Genomic DNA, 15,066 nt, shown 5'->3' with positions numbered 1-15,066 from the left:
CGACACGTCCCTCACCTCTTTTGCCCGTGACTTCCCAAGAACCGAGGCATTAGGGACCACATTTTCTCTTTTCAGAAATCCCGCCTTTGCGCTCCCAATTCACATTTCTTCTTAAAAATAAAAAATAATAATAAAAAAAAATGTGTGGGCTTCGGATTTCTTTGTGGGTCGGGTTTTCACCGTTGTTTAGGTTTCAAAGTGGGCTAACTTTCGTTTGGGTTGGGCTTTCAATCGTTTGGGTTTTTGGTTTGCGTAAGACTGTTTGTTTAGGGCTTTCTGTTTCGAGTGTTTTTACTGTTTCTTTTTATTTGTTTGTTTGTTTTGTAATTTTTATTTTGTAATTATTTTCTTTTATTTTATTTTTGTATTTTGTTATTTTTATTTGCTTTAATACCTTCATTTGTTGTTATGACATTGCTTGTGGCTAATTTTTAAACATTGAGGACAATGTTCATTTCTAGGTTTGGGGGTATTGGAGTTTAGCAAGTAAATTTGGTTTTTCTTTAAAAAAAAAAAAAACAACAAATTTAAATTAATTTCTTGCTTGTTTTATTTTGAGTCTTGTTTTGTTTTGAGTCACTTTCCGAACACTTATGATGAGATTGTGATAAATGTTTGCATGACTTAAAATTGGATTTCATTTTATTATTATTATTTAATTATGAAAAAAATAAAAATTTAAAAAAAATAAAATTTTGGCATCGTTCTAGCGTGATATGTTCGAAACCTTCTTTGCACTTGCCATTTGTTTCATAATTTTCCAATTAAAGGATTTGCATGACCCAAAGAATTGTATCAAGCATAAATTAGACTTATATAACCATATAATGTGAGCTTTTGAGCCTTGTGCTTCATTTCATGAGTGTTATACACATACTCTTATTTTCTTGTCATCAAAGTTGTTGTTTGATCTCATTATTCATTGATTTGGTTGAACACTTAAAAGTCATTCATTATTCATTAGATTAATGGATTGATTCTAGCTAAAGTATGATTAAGCCATGGTGTTTGGTCAAAACCTTGTGTTCCTAATTCCCTAATTTGATCATTTGTTGTCTAACCTAAAACTAAGCATTAGGAACCCATTAAGCATAGAATAACAATTTAAACAACCAAGCATGTATCTAATCCCTGTTGTCGAATGTCCATACATACTCTTCTTATTCATAGTTCAATTCGAATTAAAGCATGGTGTCTACTCTTAATTCAAACCAAGATAGCTAACATGCAAGCCTAAATGGTGATCAATCATTCAAACTAGCCTATTAACTTATAAGCATAATGAATAAGAACAAAAACCATAATTGAAACTTGGAAACTAATTAAACTTGAATACTTAAGAAAGAATGTACATTACAAATAAAAGTAAAGTGAAACTAAGAAAAACTTGAAGGAAAATTAAGTAAACTCATTTTACTACAACAATTGACAACTTGAAAGGAAACTAAGAGAATTTGAGGGAGAGAAGGGAAGGGAGCTCTAGAGAAGTGTTTGAGAGCTCCCCCCCCTGGGGTGTGTTTTGAAGCTTGAAGGCTTCTCTATTTATAGGGCTAAGAGGGAGGAACAACATGATGAAATCCAACACCACCATTCCTCCTTTAATACAACCCATAACTCCCACCTCATCTTGTCTATGTTAGTGTGGTTGGAATCAATCTCATCCCATACTTCTTTTGCTGCACCTCAAGCTTCTTCACATGGGTTCAAAGGTGATCAGATGTGGCTGCCCTTTGCTGCCAACCCATGTGATTGCCTTTTGCTGCCAACCCATGTGGTTGCCTTTTGGTTGCTGAAAAACGAGTTTTCTGAACCAGTCTTGGTGTAGGAAGGCCAGAGGTTTCAAAACGTATCCAATGGGGCTCAAATTTGGATATGTTATACTAGACACCCATTGGAACAACTTCTATGAAGAAAGTATTCCCATCTGAGCAGTAGAAGTGTGCGTTTTGGGCCTTGCAAGTTGGCTGCCGAACAGAGACTGGAATTGACTTCATTTCATTTCTTTGCTTTACATGCATGCACATGCTTTCTCTATAATAACTCCAGCATGTACCAACTTGCTTCTTTAGAATTTCATAGCTGGAATGCCTCCCCACTTCACTCATTATGTTGGATCCAAAGTCAGTTGCAGCATGGGTGAGGCACATGGCTTAAAGGAGGAGATAAGGCTCAAAGCTGGCAGCTGCAAATCCCTGAGCAAGGTTGGGTGTTGGACGGGCTGAGCACTCCACAAATGTCCAATTGAGCTGAAATTTGGATATGTTGTAGTAGACACCCATTGAAACAAGTTTCATGAAGATCTTCACCTCATTCGAGCCCCATAGCATTCTGATCCAAGGCCAAGAAGTTGACCTACGAAACTGGGCTGGAAATGGGCTGTAGCCAAAATTAGTTTGTCTTTAAGCTCATATTCCTCATATGCCAATCAGCCCATAACATGCATGGATTGCATCATTTCCTATCCAAAGTCATCATTGTTACCTAAATGTCAATTAACTGAAAGATAAACACAAAAAGGATTAAAAGCACAAGTTTAACTCAAAAACATAACCAAATCATAAGCTAGAAGGGTACAAAATGATATACAATTATGAACCGATCAGAAAATCGCAGGGATGGATGGGTTCTGGGTTCATGGGGGCTGGGCTTCTAGGTTGTGGTTCTCTGGTTGTGGGTTCGTGGTGGTCATGGGGAATCGCAGGGGGTGGAGGGAGAAGAAAATTGCAGGGATGGCTAGGGTTCTGGCAACCACCCAGACTCCCTCCCCCTTCCCCTATTTCTTCTCCCCCTGCCCCGACCTTAAACTCCAAAACCAGAGCCCTCGCAATTTTCTTCTTCCCCCATTCACCGATGACCACCACCCGCACCCAAACCAACCTAAAACCCCAGCCCGCAACCACAGACCCCCTCCCCCTCCACCCGATTTCTTCTCCCTCTGCCCGACTCCAAACTCTAGTCCCCGTCCACAAAAAACCAACGATTTTTTTTTTTGCAAAACTGGGAAATTTACCAAAACTGCAAAAGTCTCAAACTTTGAGAAAAGAAAACTTGTTGCCTTTTGTTTTCTTTCCATCAGTTCATGATCTACCAAACAGGGGAGAAGACACAAGCCAACCAAAAATTCTCATAACCACATTCAACACCCAAATTCAAAAACCAACGATTTTTTTTTTCCCAATATGTTGGTTTTTTATTGTACAAAGAGAGAGAGAGAGAGAGATAGGGAGAGAGCGGAGAGGAGAGGAGAGGAGAGAGAGAGATGCAAACCGTCAGATCTCACCGGAAAGCATCGGCGACGGTGGGAACAAGCTCTGAAGGATGGAGAGAGTGGTCGCCAAGTTGTGGTTGGTAGGTGGGGATTGGAGTTTAGGGTCGGGGCAGGGGGAGAAGAAATCGAGGAGGAAGGGGGAGGGAGTCTGGTGTTGTTAATATTATGTTAACTCGCAATTGTACGGGGCAATTAGTAGTATAGCAAGACAAGTACGAGGTCGTACCCACGAAGACTGAGAAGTTAAAACTAGTTATGTACTTAGATTACCAAATTCAAGAAAGTAGGAGGTTATGTCTAAAACAGAATTTAAAACAAGAGTGGTTGTGATTGTTGAACAAAAGAAGCAAAATGAAATTGCAAACAAAAACAAGTAAACAAATGTAACAAAGAGTGGTTTTAAGAGTTGGAAAACAGATTTTGAGACTAGGGCATTCGAATCACCATAACAAATCAATTCTGGGTTATAAAGATTCAAGTAACAAGTCTAATTCAGATTCAAAGATTGATTCTAGCTAAAGTATGATTAGGCCATGGTGTTTGGTCCTAACCTTGTGTTCCTAATTCCCTAATTTGATCATTTGTTGTCTAACCTAAAATTAAGCATTAGGAACCCATTAAGCATAGAAGAACATTTTAAACAACCAAGTATGTATCTAATCCCTGTTGTCGAATGTCCATACATACTCTTCCTATTCATAGTTCAATTCGAATTAAAGCATGGTGTATACTCTTAATTCAAACCAAGATAGTTAACAAACAAGTTCTAATGGTGATCAATCATTCAAACAAGCATGTTAACTTATAAGCATAATGAATAAGAACATGAATCATGAATAAGAACATGAATCATGAATCAAACTTGAAACTCCAAACTTATAAACCCAGAATATTCATGTTAGGTTACATCGAAGCCCTAGTTATGGATTTAGCTACTCATAATGGAAAAGAGACTTGAACAGAAATGAGAAAACATAATGAATGCAATAAGAGTAGAAAAACCCTTTTTCTGAAGTTCTTGTGGTGTCCAAGGCTTCTCCAAGTGCTTCTCCACTTCTAATGCTTCTCCAAGAGCTTCCCCACTTCTAGAAAGATGTATGAAGGATATGGAGGTGATTTGGGATGAGTTTGAGTGAGTGGTGATGGCTAAGGAAGATGAAATTCGTAGGGAAATGGAAGAGAAGAAAGCTGGAGTTGTTTTGGTGATTGTTGGAGTGTTTGGGATTGTGAGAGTGTTTGAGGATGGTTGGAGTGAATTGTGGGGGTTGTGAATCTCAGGATTTGTTGTGTCTTGAATGTGGAATGGATGTGGTATTTATAGGGAGAGGGGAGTGACAAATCTGAATTCAATATGGCTAATGCATACAACACTTGCATTATAAAAGATGAATTGGTTGATGCACTTCACTAATGCATACAACACTTGCATTATAAAATCTAAATTGGTTGATGCACTTCACCAATAGATCCCACCAGCAGCCCTAGCTCATCTTCATGTCACCATGACCAAGCTTCCAACCAGAAATGATAGCTCATACCTAGCTCACCATGACCAAGCATCCAACCAGCACATGCTGAGGTCAGCATAACCAGCAACTTCAAGGGCTTACAACTTGGGCTTATCTTAATCAAATTAGGACTTTAAGCACTCGAAATTGAAGTTCAGAATGTCTTCTTTCCAGCCATATGTCATTTGGGCCAATCCAAGGTCGGAGGAGGAAGTTAAGGCCAAAACAAATTGCTAACTCATTTTGCGCGCTGATAAAATCCATCCTGAGCATGGCTCTGTGTTTGCTAGGTAACAGACTCCATATTTATCCAATGGGGCTGAATTTTGGATATGTTATAGTACACACCCATTGGAACAACTTTCATGAAGAATTCTGCCTCATCCGAGCTGTGTAGGTTGCTGAAACAAAGCTTGCAATATGACCTACGGAACTGGACTGGCAGGGGGCTGTAGCCAAAATGAGTTTGTCTTTTAAGCTCTTCTTCCATTCATCCAAATTAGGCCTTAACATGCTTGAATTGCATGAATTATGCTCTCTTGCTCTATTGGCCTACAAAACACACAAAGGGAGGGAAATAACTTAGAATTATAGGAACTAAGCAAAAGAAGTAAGTAAATTGGGCATGTATATGTATGAAATTATGAGCTTAACATCTGGGTGGTTGCCGGCTGGGGTCTTGGTTCGTTTGGAGGTGGGGGTTTTGGAGGATGGCTGCGAGTGGGCATGGTGGAATGAAGGGGAGAAGAAAATCGCAGCGGTTTGGGAGAATTTTTACAGAGAAACAGAGAGAGAGAGAGAGAGAGAGAGAAAATTTTTTTGATTTTTTGATTTTTAATATTTTATTTATATTTTAATCAATTTAAAATTAAAAAATTAAAAAATATGGGACCCACAATGCCACGTAGGCAGTTAACAGAGAAATCTAACAGAAACCCTAACAGCGGAACCACATTGCAAAAAATTTACAAACTAAGGGTATGCGATTGTTAAAATTGAAAATACGGGGACTAACATGTCTTAAGGGTGTAAGTACATGGTACTAAATTGTAATTAACCCAAATATATATATATATATATATATATATATATATATATATTTAAAGTGATAACAATCCTAAATTGGACCTAAGTAAGGAGGAGGCATAACAATCATGTCAGGTCCCATATGTATTCTCAATGCATAATGCCTTCTCAATTAATTAAAAGTAATTTGGAGCAACGTAAAACGAAAGGCATCAAAGTGGACCGTGCTTAAAACCATGACTGTTGTTGACTTTTTCCATATGAAATTGAACATATTTTCTTCTTTTCTACACCACCTAATTTGTCTGATTAATGACTACTATTATGAACTGGTTGTCTAATTTGAATGTTTTTGTGTTTATCCAAATGATCAAACCCTACTTGACTTTGGTATACTCAAGACAAATTTCGAAGATCAAATTAACTTTCGTAATTATTATTTCAGTGTAACATCACTTTCTGGAGAAATAAAATATTAGTAAAATGATGCATCAGTGATACTGATATTAGGAATTAAGTTGCATCAAATTATAATTTTGGAGGGCCCACCCATGAAACAAAAGACAAGTAGCTTAACAGGATATTATAAATAATTTTACAAGATGTAGAGAGAGACTTATCCAATTGTGGAGGGCTCCAGGCTCCAGGCTCCAGGCTCCAGGCTCCATCACTTATTCAATTGTCTGTCTGTGTGGGGTGTGGGGTGTGGGTCTCACAAAACTACATTCCAGCGAGTCCGTGAAGTTCGTGAACCATGGGACAAAAGAAAATTTCTTTACATATTCATTTTGGCAAAGGAATATATGCTACGTGAGTAGGTTTATCTGCCTACCCACTTTACCATCTCGTGTCATGCTCACGCTTACCAGAAACTCTTCGAGCCACTTTATTTATTTAATAGTTTCCACCAGAATTAACCCATTTCTCATCCTCCATCACGAGCATAATTAATGCTCATTTAGTTTTACTCGCCACTTCAGACAGTGCATCATATGAAGAACCACCTTGGCTCAAAGCTTTGATTGCACTCAGTTTTAGCTCGTTGACCTTACCCCTTATTGCAAACCCATCTTCCTCCACCATTATCTTTCTCACCATTCTCTTTATCTCCTCCCTTTCAACCACTCCCTTCCATGGAGGAACTTTAGACCTCAAGGCCACGCCAAGCTCATCACTCAACAACGTGGCGTTCATCCTCTGCTCTGCGTAGAGAGGCCACACGATCATCGGCACTCCATTGATGATGCTCTCTAGGGTTGAATTCCAGCCGCAGTGTGAGAAAAACCCTCCTATTGATGGATGGCTTAAGATGTCCACTTGGGGAGCCCAAATAGGCACAACCAACCCAATCTCTCGAGTTCGGGTCAAAAACCCTTCGGGCAAATAGCTCGATGGGTCATCATCTCCTTTCCCTGATGAAGTAAGGTATTGAGTGTCAATGTTCATGAAAATATGAGCATCTAAAATTGTTGATGATATATTTACAAAATTGGAGATGACCTGAAGTGAAAAAAGCAGCATCTGCGCATTTTGAGGTGGGTGGTCGAACAACCCAAATGAATCTTTGCTGGCTTAGCTCCAAACCCCACGCCATCTCTGTCATTTGCTCATAGCTCAAAGTTCCCCCGCTGCCTAATGACACAAATATCACAGATTCACTGGGTTGCTTGTCCAGCCAATTAAACAAGTCTCCGTCCCTTAAACCGGTTGGACCGGCTGATTGGACCGCTCTTGTCAAAGGTCCAATAGGATAAACCGGCACCTTAAGCACTCCACCCAAGAGGCTCTCATCTTTGAATGCATCCAATGTTTTGGGCTGCAAATCCTTCCAGATATTGAGCAAAATTCCATCACTCCGTGGCATTTCTCCCCCGATACGTAGGTATTCCAAATATTGTTGGTCGGCCCGGTTCAGCATCGGGTCAACCACTTCTTCAGGCTGAACCAGTCTGCAACCCGGGATCCTCAGCGGTTCAGTCTGATCCACGTACTCTCCGTCCACTTCCTTATCAAGAATTGGCACGTAGATAGTCAACGCTAAGAACCATGCATTGCAAGCAATGTAAACGTACTTGGGAACTCCAAGCTCGTCGCCAATGGGGAGAGATTCAGTGCCAAAGAGGTCCACGATAAGGATGGTGGGACGAGGAGAGTCCTTGGCCAGAATTGCCGACCGAAAAGCAGGTCGTATTTCTCGCATCATGACTGAGAGTTTCGTAACGATACCGGCGTCGGGGTCAAGGAGGCCGGAAATTTCCGGCAGTGGGAGTTCAATGATGTCACAGAATTTCGGGCTCGTGGCTGCCTTGAGGAGCTCGGATTCGGCCTTGGAAGTATTCGACTGGACTGCGAAGATGGTGACAGTGACGTTGTGGTGGTTGACAAGTCGTTTTGCGAGCTCAATGACAGGGATGAGATGGCCCATGCCAGGGCTGCAGAGGATGGCAGCATGTGGCTTTGAGATCATGGTGATCGTATATGTCACTGAAAAAAAAAAAGAACAGATAGAGCTTCGACCAAAAAAGAACAGATAGAGCAATGGCTTAGACTATTGCTTTTTGAGGGAAAGTGTAGCTTATGCTGGGCTTTAAGTAGTGGAGGGACTTACAACTTCGGGTATCAATTTATTTAATTTAATTTTATAAATTGACAATATATCAGATATTGTAATTAAATTAAATTAATAAACGTTTGAATTACGTAGCTTACTTTGAGTTATTCTCATGCTGATTTGAAGAGGATTTGGTGGCACCTAGTGATTAGCTAGTAATGAAGATGATGAATCAATAGAACTAAATGATTATATTTTTTTTTGGTAAGGGGAATTAGATGATAATCTAATTAAGAATGATAATTGATCGCAATCTTGATATAATATTCATGTGAATTATTAAAAGGGTGCAAAGATGATGATTAGTGTTAAATAAATTGCAAAACTTGGAACTTGGGAGATGGCGAGACTTTTTCAACGAGGACGTTCTGGAGCCAAATTTGGTGACGGCAAAGAGAGCGACTACTCTTTATATAAAAATTATGGAAAAGTAATCTCATTAACACATTCCCGAAGAAAACCACACCGGCCAGCAATACAACATTAAGTGATGTTAGGTCAATGAGTTTGAATGGTAGCTTTTAGAATGAAATTATGTCAACAACACGTCACCACCTGCGCTAGCATCAGTGGTGGAGCCACTTCTAGGCATGGAGGAGTGAAAGCTATCTGTGATAGTGCATAAGTTGACAAAATTAAATAGGATTCTAAGAATCAAATCTCAAAGAGATTGTTCACGTGGCTTGGTGGACTTCCCTTGCGAAAAGGAGACTGTGTTATGTATAAAAAGATCGCGTGCTTCCTTGTTTTCAAATACAGCTTTCCCATATTTTGTTTGAGGATCTAAAATTCCTAAGAAAGTTGTTGAGTTATGAAGAAGTCAGTAAATATTATCTAGAATGTGTCTAGAATAAGTGTATGAGTATTTCTTGTAATCATCGTTTTATAGTGGATTTGTGTTAAACTAAGGAGTCTCGTAGATTTTTCCCAGAGATGGGGTTTTACCATGTAAAATAATACTCTGCGTGTTCCTTTATTTTATGCTCAGCACGTTTCAGGATTGATAAGCCATATCAATCATTCTACTGAAGATTATTTTTTGTTTATTGATTATAATTTTAAATTGGTCTACTCATCTCCCTCTATGCATTTTTAGTCATCCTACATGTAATTTCAGAAGGTTAAAGAGAAGATTACTAGCATTAATCATATAGGTATATATATATTGTGTGGTGTGCGCGCCAATAGGATCACATGAGTTTTTATATTTTTATTGGGCTTGGCAAAAGAGTGCTTCAGTATGGGCTGTAGACTTCATGATTTCAAGGCCTCCAGTAGCTACAGAGATCCACTAATCAGTGCGAATTTGGTCATAGGTGCAGAATGCCTATTCAGCTCTAACAAGGTCCAAGCTTTTTTTTTCGGGTCTGAAAGGTCCAAGCTCATTGATGATACTTCAGGAGAAAATATTTAAAAGATTCTCTAGGCTCTCTTTTGGGATGATCAAATTCGCAGAGTGAAACAGTTTTGATTTGGTTTTGCGTGGTTCAAAGTATTTACTCACATTACAGGGCTGGATCATCTATAGCAGAGACTTGTGCTCAGCATTAGTATATATTCACTTTGAGGATTTTGCTACGGACAGTCACCCACATGTAAATAGCAGCTCTGCTCTCATTACGGGTCGCACATGCATAAATGGTTGGAAACCACTCACTCTCATATGGGCAATTGACCCAAGCACGGCTATTTTGATAAAGGCTGGCATAAACTGACCCGCAAGAAATTAGAAGCTCTGCTCTTTATCATGCCAATTATCTTAGTGACCAACCCAAAAAGTGTTGTTCTGCTATTCCTCTAACTGGGTTTTCTTCATATGAATATATTTTTTTTTTTTGGGTCAATATTTATATGAATAAAACTTGCTGGTGCAAAAGATGGAAATGAACAGATTCATATCGATTATTGAACTGCAGGGCTGCTTGAGGGAGCAATGCAGTCAAAAGCAGATCCACCAATAATTGGGAAGCAAAGTTATTGGATTGGTTGGTACACTGAGACATCAAGCGTGGCTTAGGTCACATGGGATTCATAAGATGCACATATCACATGGCAAAGGGCCCTCTAGGAGGTTTCGTTCTAAGATGCTTTTTTGACCACCCCCCACACACAACTCACAACTCACAACAAGGCAACAAACTACAGGGAAGCTAAGTATGACTTGCATATGAATGGATAAGAAATCAAAACCTTCAGGCACAAGGACATGGCCCTACAGAAGAAAATCACATTCAAACTTATTGCAGATCTCATTAGCCCCTACTGTCCTCCCAATTTATGGTTCATTGTTTCTCTGAAAGACTGAAAGAAACACCTAGCTTTTAAAACCCTCAGTTATAAATATCCAAAACGAGCTTAATTAGAAACACCTAGTTTTTAAAAGCCCCAGTTAAAAATATCCGAAACGAGCTTAATTAGAAACACCCAACTCCCGGTTCGAGTTATGAAGGTCTAATAAGAACTTTAGACATGGAATGAAAGATTGATGTCATGAATTGCTAATACAGTACTTAGAGGTAAAAAGAAAGAGACTATTTTCTGACAAGATAGATCTAATAATAACTACCTTTAACAAATTTGAGAATGTGATTCTCCAATAGTGTCTACAAATGAGTATGTGCTCCAGAGAAGATGCATTCTATGTGCTTCAAGCTGGAGAGACTATATCCCACTGATGACAACTTAATTAGGGGCCTATGACCAATGAAGAACTGAAGAAGATATTTCATACATAACTGAGAGAAGATGGCACCCCCAAATTTAACTTGCTTGTCTCTTTCCTCTCCACATGAAAGATTTCAGAATTGAAGGCCTTCTGTGAAGTGTGCCCAAAACATTGCTCTTTAACCAACAAATTCGATAGGGGATTTGATTCTGTAACAGCCCCAGGAGAGAGTAAACTGTACATTTAACGAAATACATGATGCACCAAATAAGATTTTGAAGTCTCCCAATTGTGGCAGAAATCGAAGTAGACACCAAGCAATGCTACTCAGCTGCAAAGATAACGAATTACCACTGAGAAATGCACAGTGAAATCCAGATAACATCTTAAGATCTTCCCTCCTGGTTATACGCATCCTCAAGCTAAACCTTCCTGTGGAAGCTTAAACATGGTTCTTCCCATTTCCAAGTGTAAGCTCCAGATCATCCACCCCTACCTCATGTATTCTCTCACCCTCCCAAGCTTTCAGTGTGCCACTCTCAAACTCGAATTCTGAGCCTCGTCCCCTCTCTGTAGTGTTCCCCCAGGCCATTCCCCCATGCCCATTAATAGTGTTCTGAAGAACACTCTGCTCAGCCACTGGTTTCATAAGATTAAATGTGGGTGAAGGTGGAGCTACTGATGGTGCCCCTGTCTGGAAACTGACCCAACGACCGGAGTCCACAGTGGAAGCATCGGACTCATCACATTCTGGTATTGTAGCAGGTGTAAGATGGTGGCGACGTGTAGGGCTTGAAGGGGCAGAGGCTGCGAAAAGAGGGTGGCGCAAGGAGTTTAGACAGCCATTAGTAAGGGAGTCCCAGTCAGGTTTTCGCTTTGAACCTCTAGAGGTTGGAGAAGAAAGAGGTGGAGTTACAGGCGCACTATTGGATATTCTAAGAGGAGGAAGATTTGTAGGAATGGAAGCTATGTTACGCAGGAACGGAAGAAGGTAAGTGGAGGGGTTTCCATCGAAACGAGTTGGGCTTGGGAAGGAAGAGGAGGATGGACTGGCATGGTAGGATGGCACAGGACTTGGGAAAGCTGAGGATTGTGGGCTTTGTTGAATAGAGGAACATGCACTCATATTTGTTGGAGTGCCTGCAATTTCCATTGGAGATGGCTTGCATCCCTGTATCCAAAATAGACATTTAAAACAAAAATTAAACAAGTACAATATGAATGAAGAAATGGATTAACAGAAAGCTAAATAATAATAAAAAGTCTGCTTGGATAATCAGGGTCTTTTGTTCAAATAACAATTGGATTTCAACAAATTAGTATATGAAGCAGGGTAAATTGATGACCTGCTGGATACAGATCTCACCCACAAATCAAAAACAAAATTGCAGGACCAAATCACAACCTTTTCATCCTTAACTATCAACAAATCATAGCAAATGCATATCCCTTTTTTTTAAGTAACAAAATCTAGTGAGAGACGAAAGGAGAAAAGACCGTTTCATTATAGTCCAGATCCTAGCTCATATCAATACCAGAACAGAGAAACAGATATGCAACATGCCTGTGCTATTATTCAATTACAGAGAAAACAAAAATCAAAGGGGGGTTTGGCATTTAGTGGAACAGATTAATTTGCGAAAAAATATAAAAATCTTTCAAACAATTAAAAATTGCTCAACTTCTTCCCCAATGATGATCCAACAAGATCAAAACCCAACAGGGGTATAGCAAGAAGGCAAGGATTTACAGATTCAACATGATGTGCATGCAGATCTATGAACACGAAAAGCAAAACCCAATCTAAAAAAGAGCTGATTCAGCTGAATCTGAATAACAAGGACAAGAAATCCAAACCTTGCGGTATGTGGTGCCATCTTCTTCAACGACCCAGCCAGCTTCAGCACAGAGAGCTTTCAAGACCTCGTTGTTGTCGCAGTGCTTAGGAAGCTTGTAGCTGCCTTGAGCTCTGAGACCAGAGTATATCTTAGCAGCAATGGCTCTTCTCCTCCTCTCCCTCCTCTTGTTGTTCTCCCTCTCTTTCCATGTTGGTAACCTCCCCGACGACCCACCCCCTGTCATTTTAGCTTTTCCTGGTCAGGTCACCCACCTGCTTACCCTTTGAGCTTTCTCTCTCTGGACTCTCAATTTTCTTGTGGGAAAGAGAGAGAGAAAGAGAGAAGGTGTGGTGTGTTGTGTTGTGTAGCAGTGGGAAGAGAAGAGAAGAGAAGAGAAGAGAAGAGAAGAGAGGGGCACTATTTTTCTGCCTCTCTCACGAGGAAAGTGCTTTCTTTATTCGAAGAGAGTATTATTGTATGAAGAGGAGAAATGCAACTCCCATTCCTTTTTTATTTTTTTATTTTTTTCTATGCGCGATCTGTTCTCTTCCCTCCCTATGCACACATATCATGCAAATTGCAATCTATCTGCCCATGAGATTTCTGAGGTTTTACCACCTGCTTAGAGTTTAGAGATTAAAATGGGGTTTAATTTCTCCTAGAATCTAAAACTTGTTGTGAGGCTTAACAATTTAAGCTCGAACATTGGTATTTATGTTCACTCAAAATATTGTGTCTATGGAAGAAATGAAAATCTTTGAGCTCGATTGAAATAAGCCCAAACATAAGCAGAAAAAAAAAATGTAAGAATGTAAGTGGTAAACTCAAATGTCGTAAGTTTGTAGATTCTCACGAGCGACCTATAAGTAGTTATTATTTTTATTATTATTTTATCAATGAGTGTTGGGAGTTTCGATTTAAGACATCTTTCAATATTGGGAAGAGAAGTATCACTAGACTAAGAGCTAGTTGGTGTATTCAAATTTATTTAAGACATACGATTTGTGGATGACTACAAGTATTCGGGACTAATCTAAATATTTGGTGATGTGAGTTTTCACTTTTTATTGGATATTATTTGCTTCCTTGTGCAAAATATAGTTTGACACATATCATAAGCAAAATAATTTCTCAAAAACACAAAAAAGGAGAGTGAAGAGTTTATACATATATGTTGAAGTCTGATTTGCAAGAAAGTATGAGTTCATGAATGAAGCAAATATTTTCCTATAAAATCATAAAAAATGGAAAAAGCAAAAGAAAAAGGTGAGTCACGTTAAGATCCAGCAAATCACAGCCACACAAAAATAAGACCAGTCAAGTGTTTGTGTTCATTCGGGGCTAGAAAAACACTGTATTCCTTCCTACCGTATCAGAAAACACTGTAGTTTCATTTCTAAAACAGGGCAAGTGATTATTGCCGGATGGTTTCAATGATATTAGCAAACTGACGTAGATTAGTTAGGTACTACTAGGGTTTCTATTCTCCAACTGTTTTATGCACCTCTATTTTTTCTTTTTCATTTATTTAATTCCTTGAGATTTTATGCATAATAAAAAACGTCTACTAATACTAACAGAAAATACCATATTAAGTATATTATCGATACTTCTCAAATTCACTCCTCAAATATCATCAGCACCTTTTTTTGCTAATTCTCAATTGTCGCAAATTTGGACCGAGAAAAAATGATATTATATTATTAGAATGGAGGACCAAATACAAAAAGTAGACACACATTAAGGGGATTAGGTGAGCACATAAGGGTGGCCTTCGCCCCTCTATTTTTCTAGACTCTTATTTATATCCTCATGTTATTTTGGATACATAATAGAAAGCTTGTTAATTTAAGTACATAGCCTCCACAATTTGCAAGCGGGACCCACAAGAGAAAAAGGGAAGAAGAAGAATTGGAATTCAAAATGGAAAGCCCATATTTTATGCAATTTGCATTGCACTTCCAATGGTCTGAAATATTAGAAAAAATACCTTAAAATGTTTAAAATAAATTATAAATTTCTACATAGATATTTTTATGTTAGTTTGTAGGTAAAATCATATGTTCTCCAAATTTAAATTTTTAAAATTTTGTTAGGTCCATTTATTTGGAAAAATAAAATAAATCTAACACATACAAAATTAATTTTAA

The 15,066-nt window shown here is 38.8% G+C and overlaps 2 protein-coding genes across 2 annotated transcripts; both read right to left on the bottom strand.

The window, feature by feature from the left end:
* Positions 1 to 6,306: 6,306 nt before the first annotated feature.
* Positions 6,307 to 8,399, bottom strand: LOC110753004 (anthocyanidin 3-O-glucosyltransferase 5). The gene is made up of 2 exons (XM_021953796.2): positions 7,303 to 8,399; positions 6,307 to 7,214 (listed from the first exon to the last, which is right to left on the bottom strand). The coding sequence occupies exons 1-2, from the start codon at positions 8,267 to 8,269 to the stop codon at positions 6,757 to 6,759; spliced, it is 1,425 nt and encodes a 474-aa protein (XP_021809488.2). The 5' UTR covers positions 8,270 to 8,399; the 3' UTR covers positions 6,307 to 6,756.
* A 2,455-nt stretch (positions 8,400 to 10,854) lies between these two features.
* LOC110752976 (protein BZR1 homolog 1) lies at positions 10,855 to 13,451 on the bottom strand. The gene is made up of 2 exons (XM_021953759.2): positions 12,936 to 13,451; positions 10,855 to 12,249 (listed from the first exon to the last, which is right to left on the bottom strand). Exons 1-2 carry the CDS (start codon positions 13,158 to 13,160, stop codon positions 11,521 to 11,523), a joined length of 954 nt encoding a protein of 317 aa, XP_021809451.1. The 5' UTR covers positions 13,161 to 13,451; the 3' UTR covers positions 10,855 to 11,520.
* Positions 13,452 to 15,066: the final 1,615 nt, after the last annotated feature.

The sequence above is a fragment of the Prunus avium genome, chromosome 7 (genome assembly GCF_965620075.1).
Source record: "Prunus avium chromosome 7, drPruAviu1.hap1.1, whole genome shotgun sequence".
Taxonomy (NCBI): Eukaryota; Viridiplantae; Streptophyta; class Magnoliopsida; order Rosales; family Rosaceae; genus Prunus; species Prunus avium.
The sequence above is the reverse complement of the archived record's forward strand: the minus strand, read 5'-3'. Positions and strand labels throughout refer to the sequence as shown.

What these genes read in the sequence shown, in the direction of transcription:
- LOC110753004 (XM_021953796.2), bottom strand. Translation starts at nt 8,269, where the DNA reads ATGATCTCAAAGCCACATGCTGCCATCCTCTGCAGCCCTGGCATGGGC. An exon ending in TGCTGCTTTTTTCACTTCAG is followed by an intron (nt 7,215 to 7,302) that starts GTCATCTCCAAT and finishes TTACTTCATCAG; the next exon opens with GGAAAGGAGATGATGACCCA.
- LOC110752976 (XM_021953759.2), bottom strand. Translation starts at nt 13,160, where the DNA reads ATGACAGGGGGTGGGTCGTCGGGGAGGTTACCAACATGGAAAGAGAGG. An exon ending in ATGGCACCACATACCGCAAG is followed by an intron (nt 12,250 to 12,935) that starts GTTTGGATTTCT and finishes TTTTGGATACAG; the next exon opens with GGATGCAAGCCATCTCCAAT.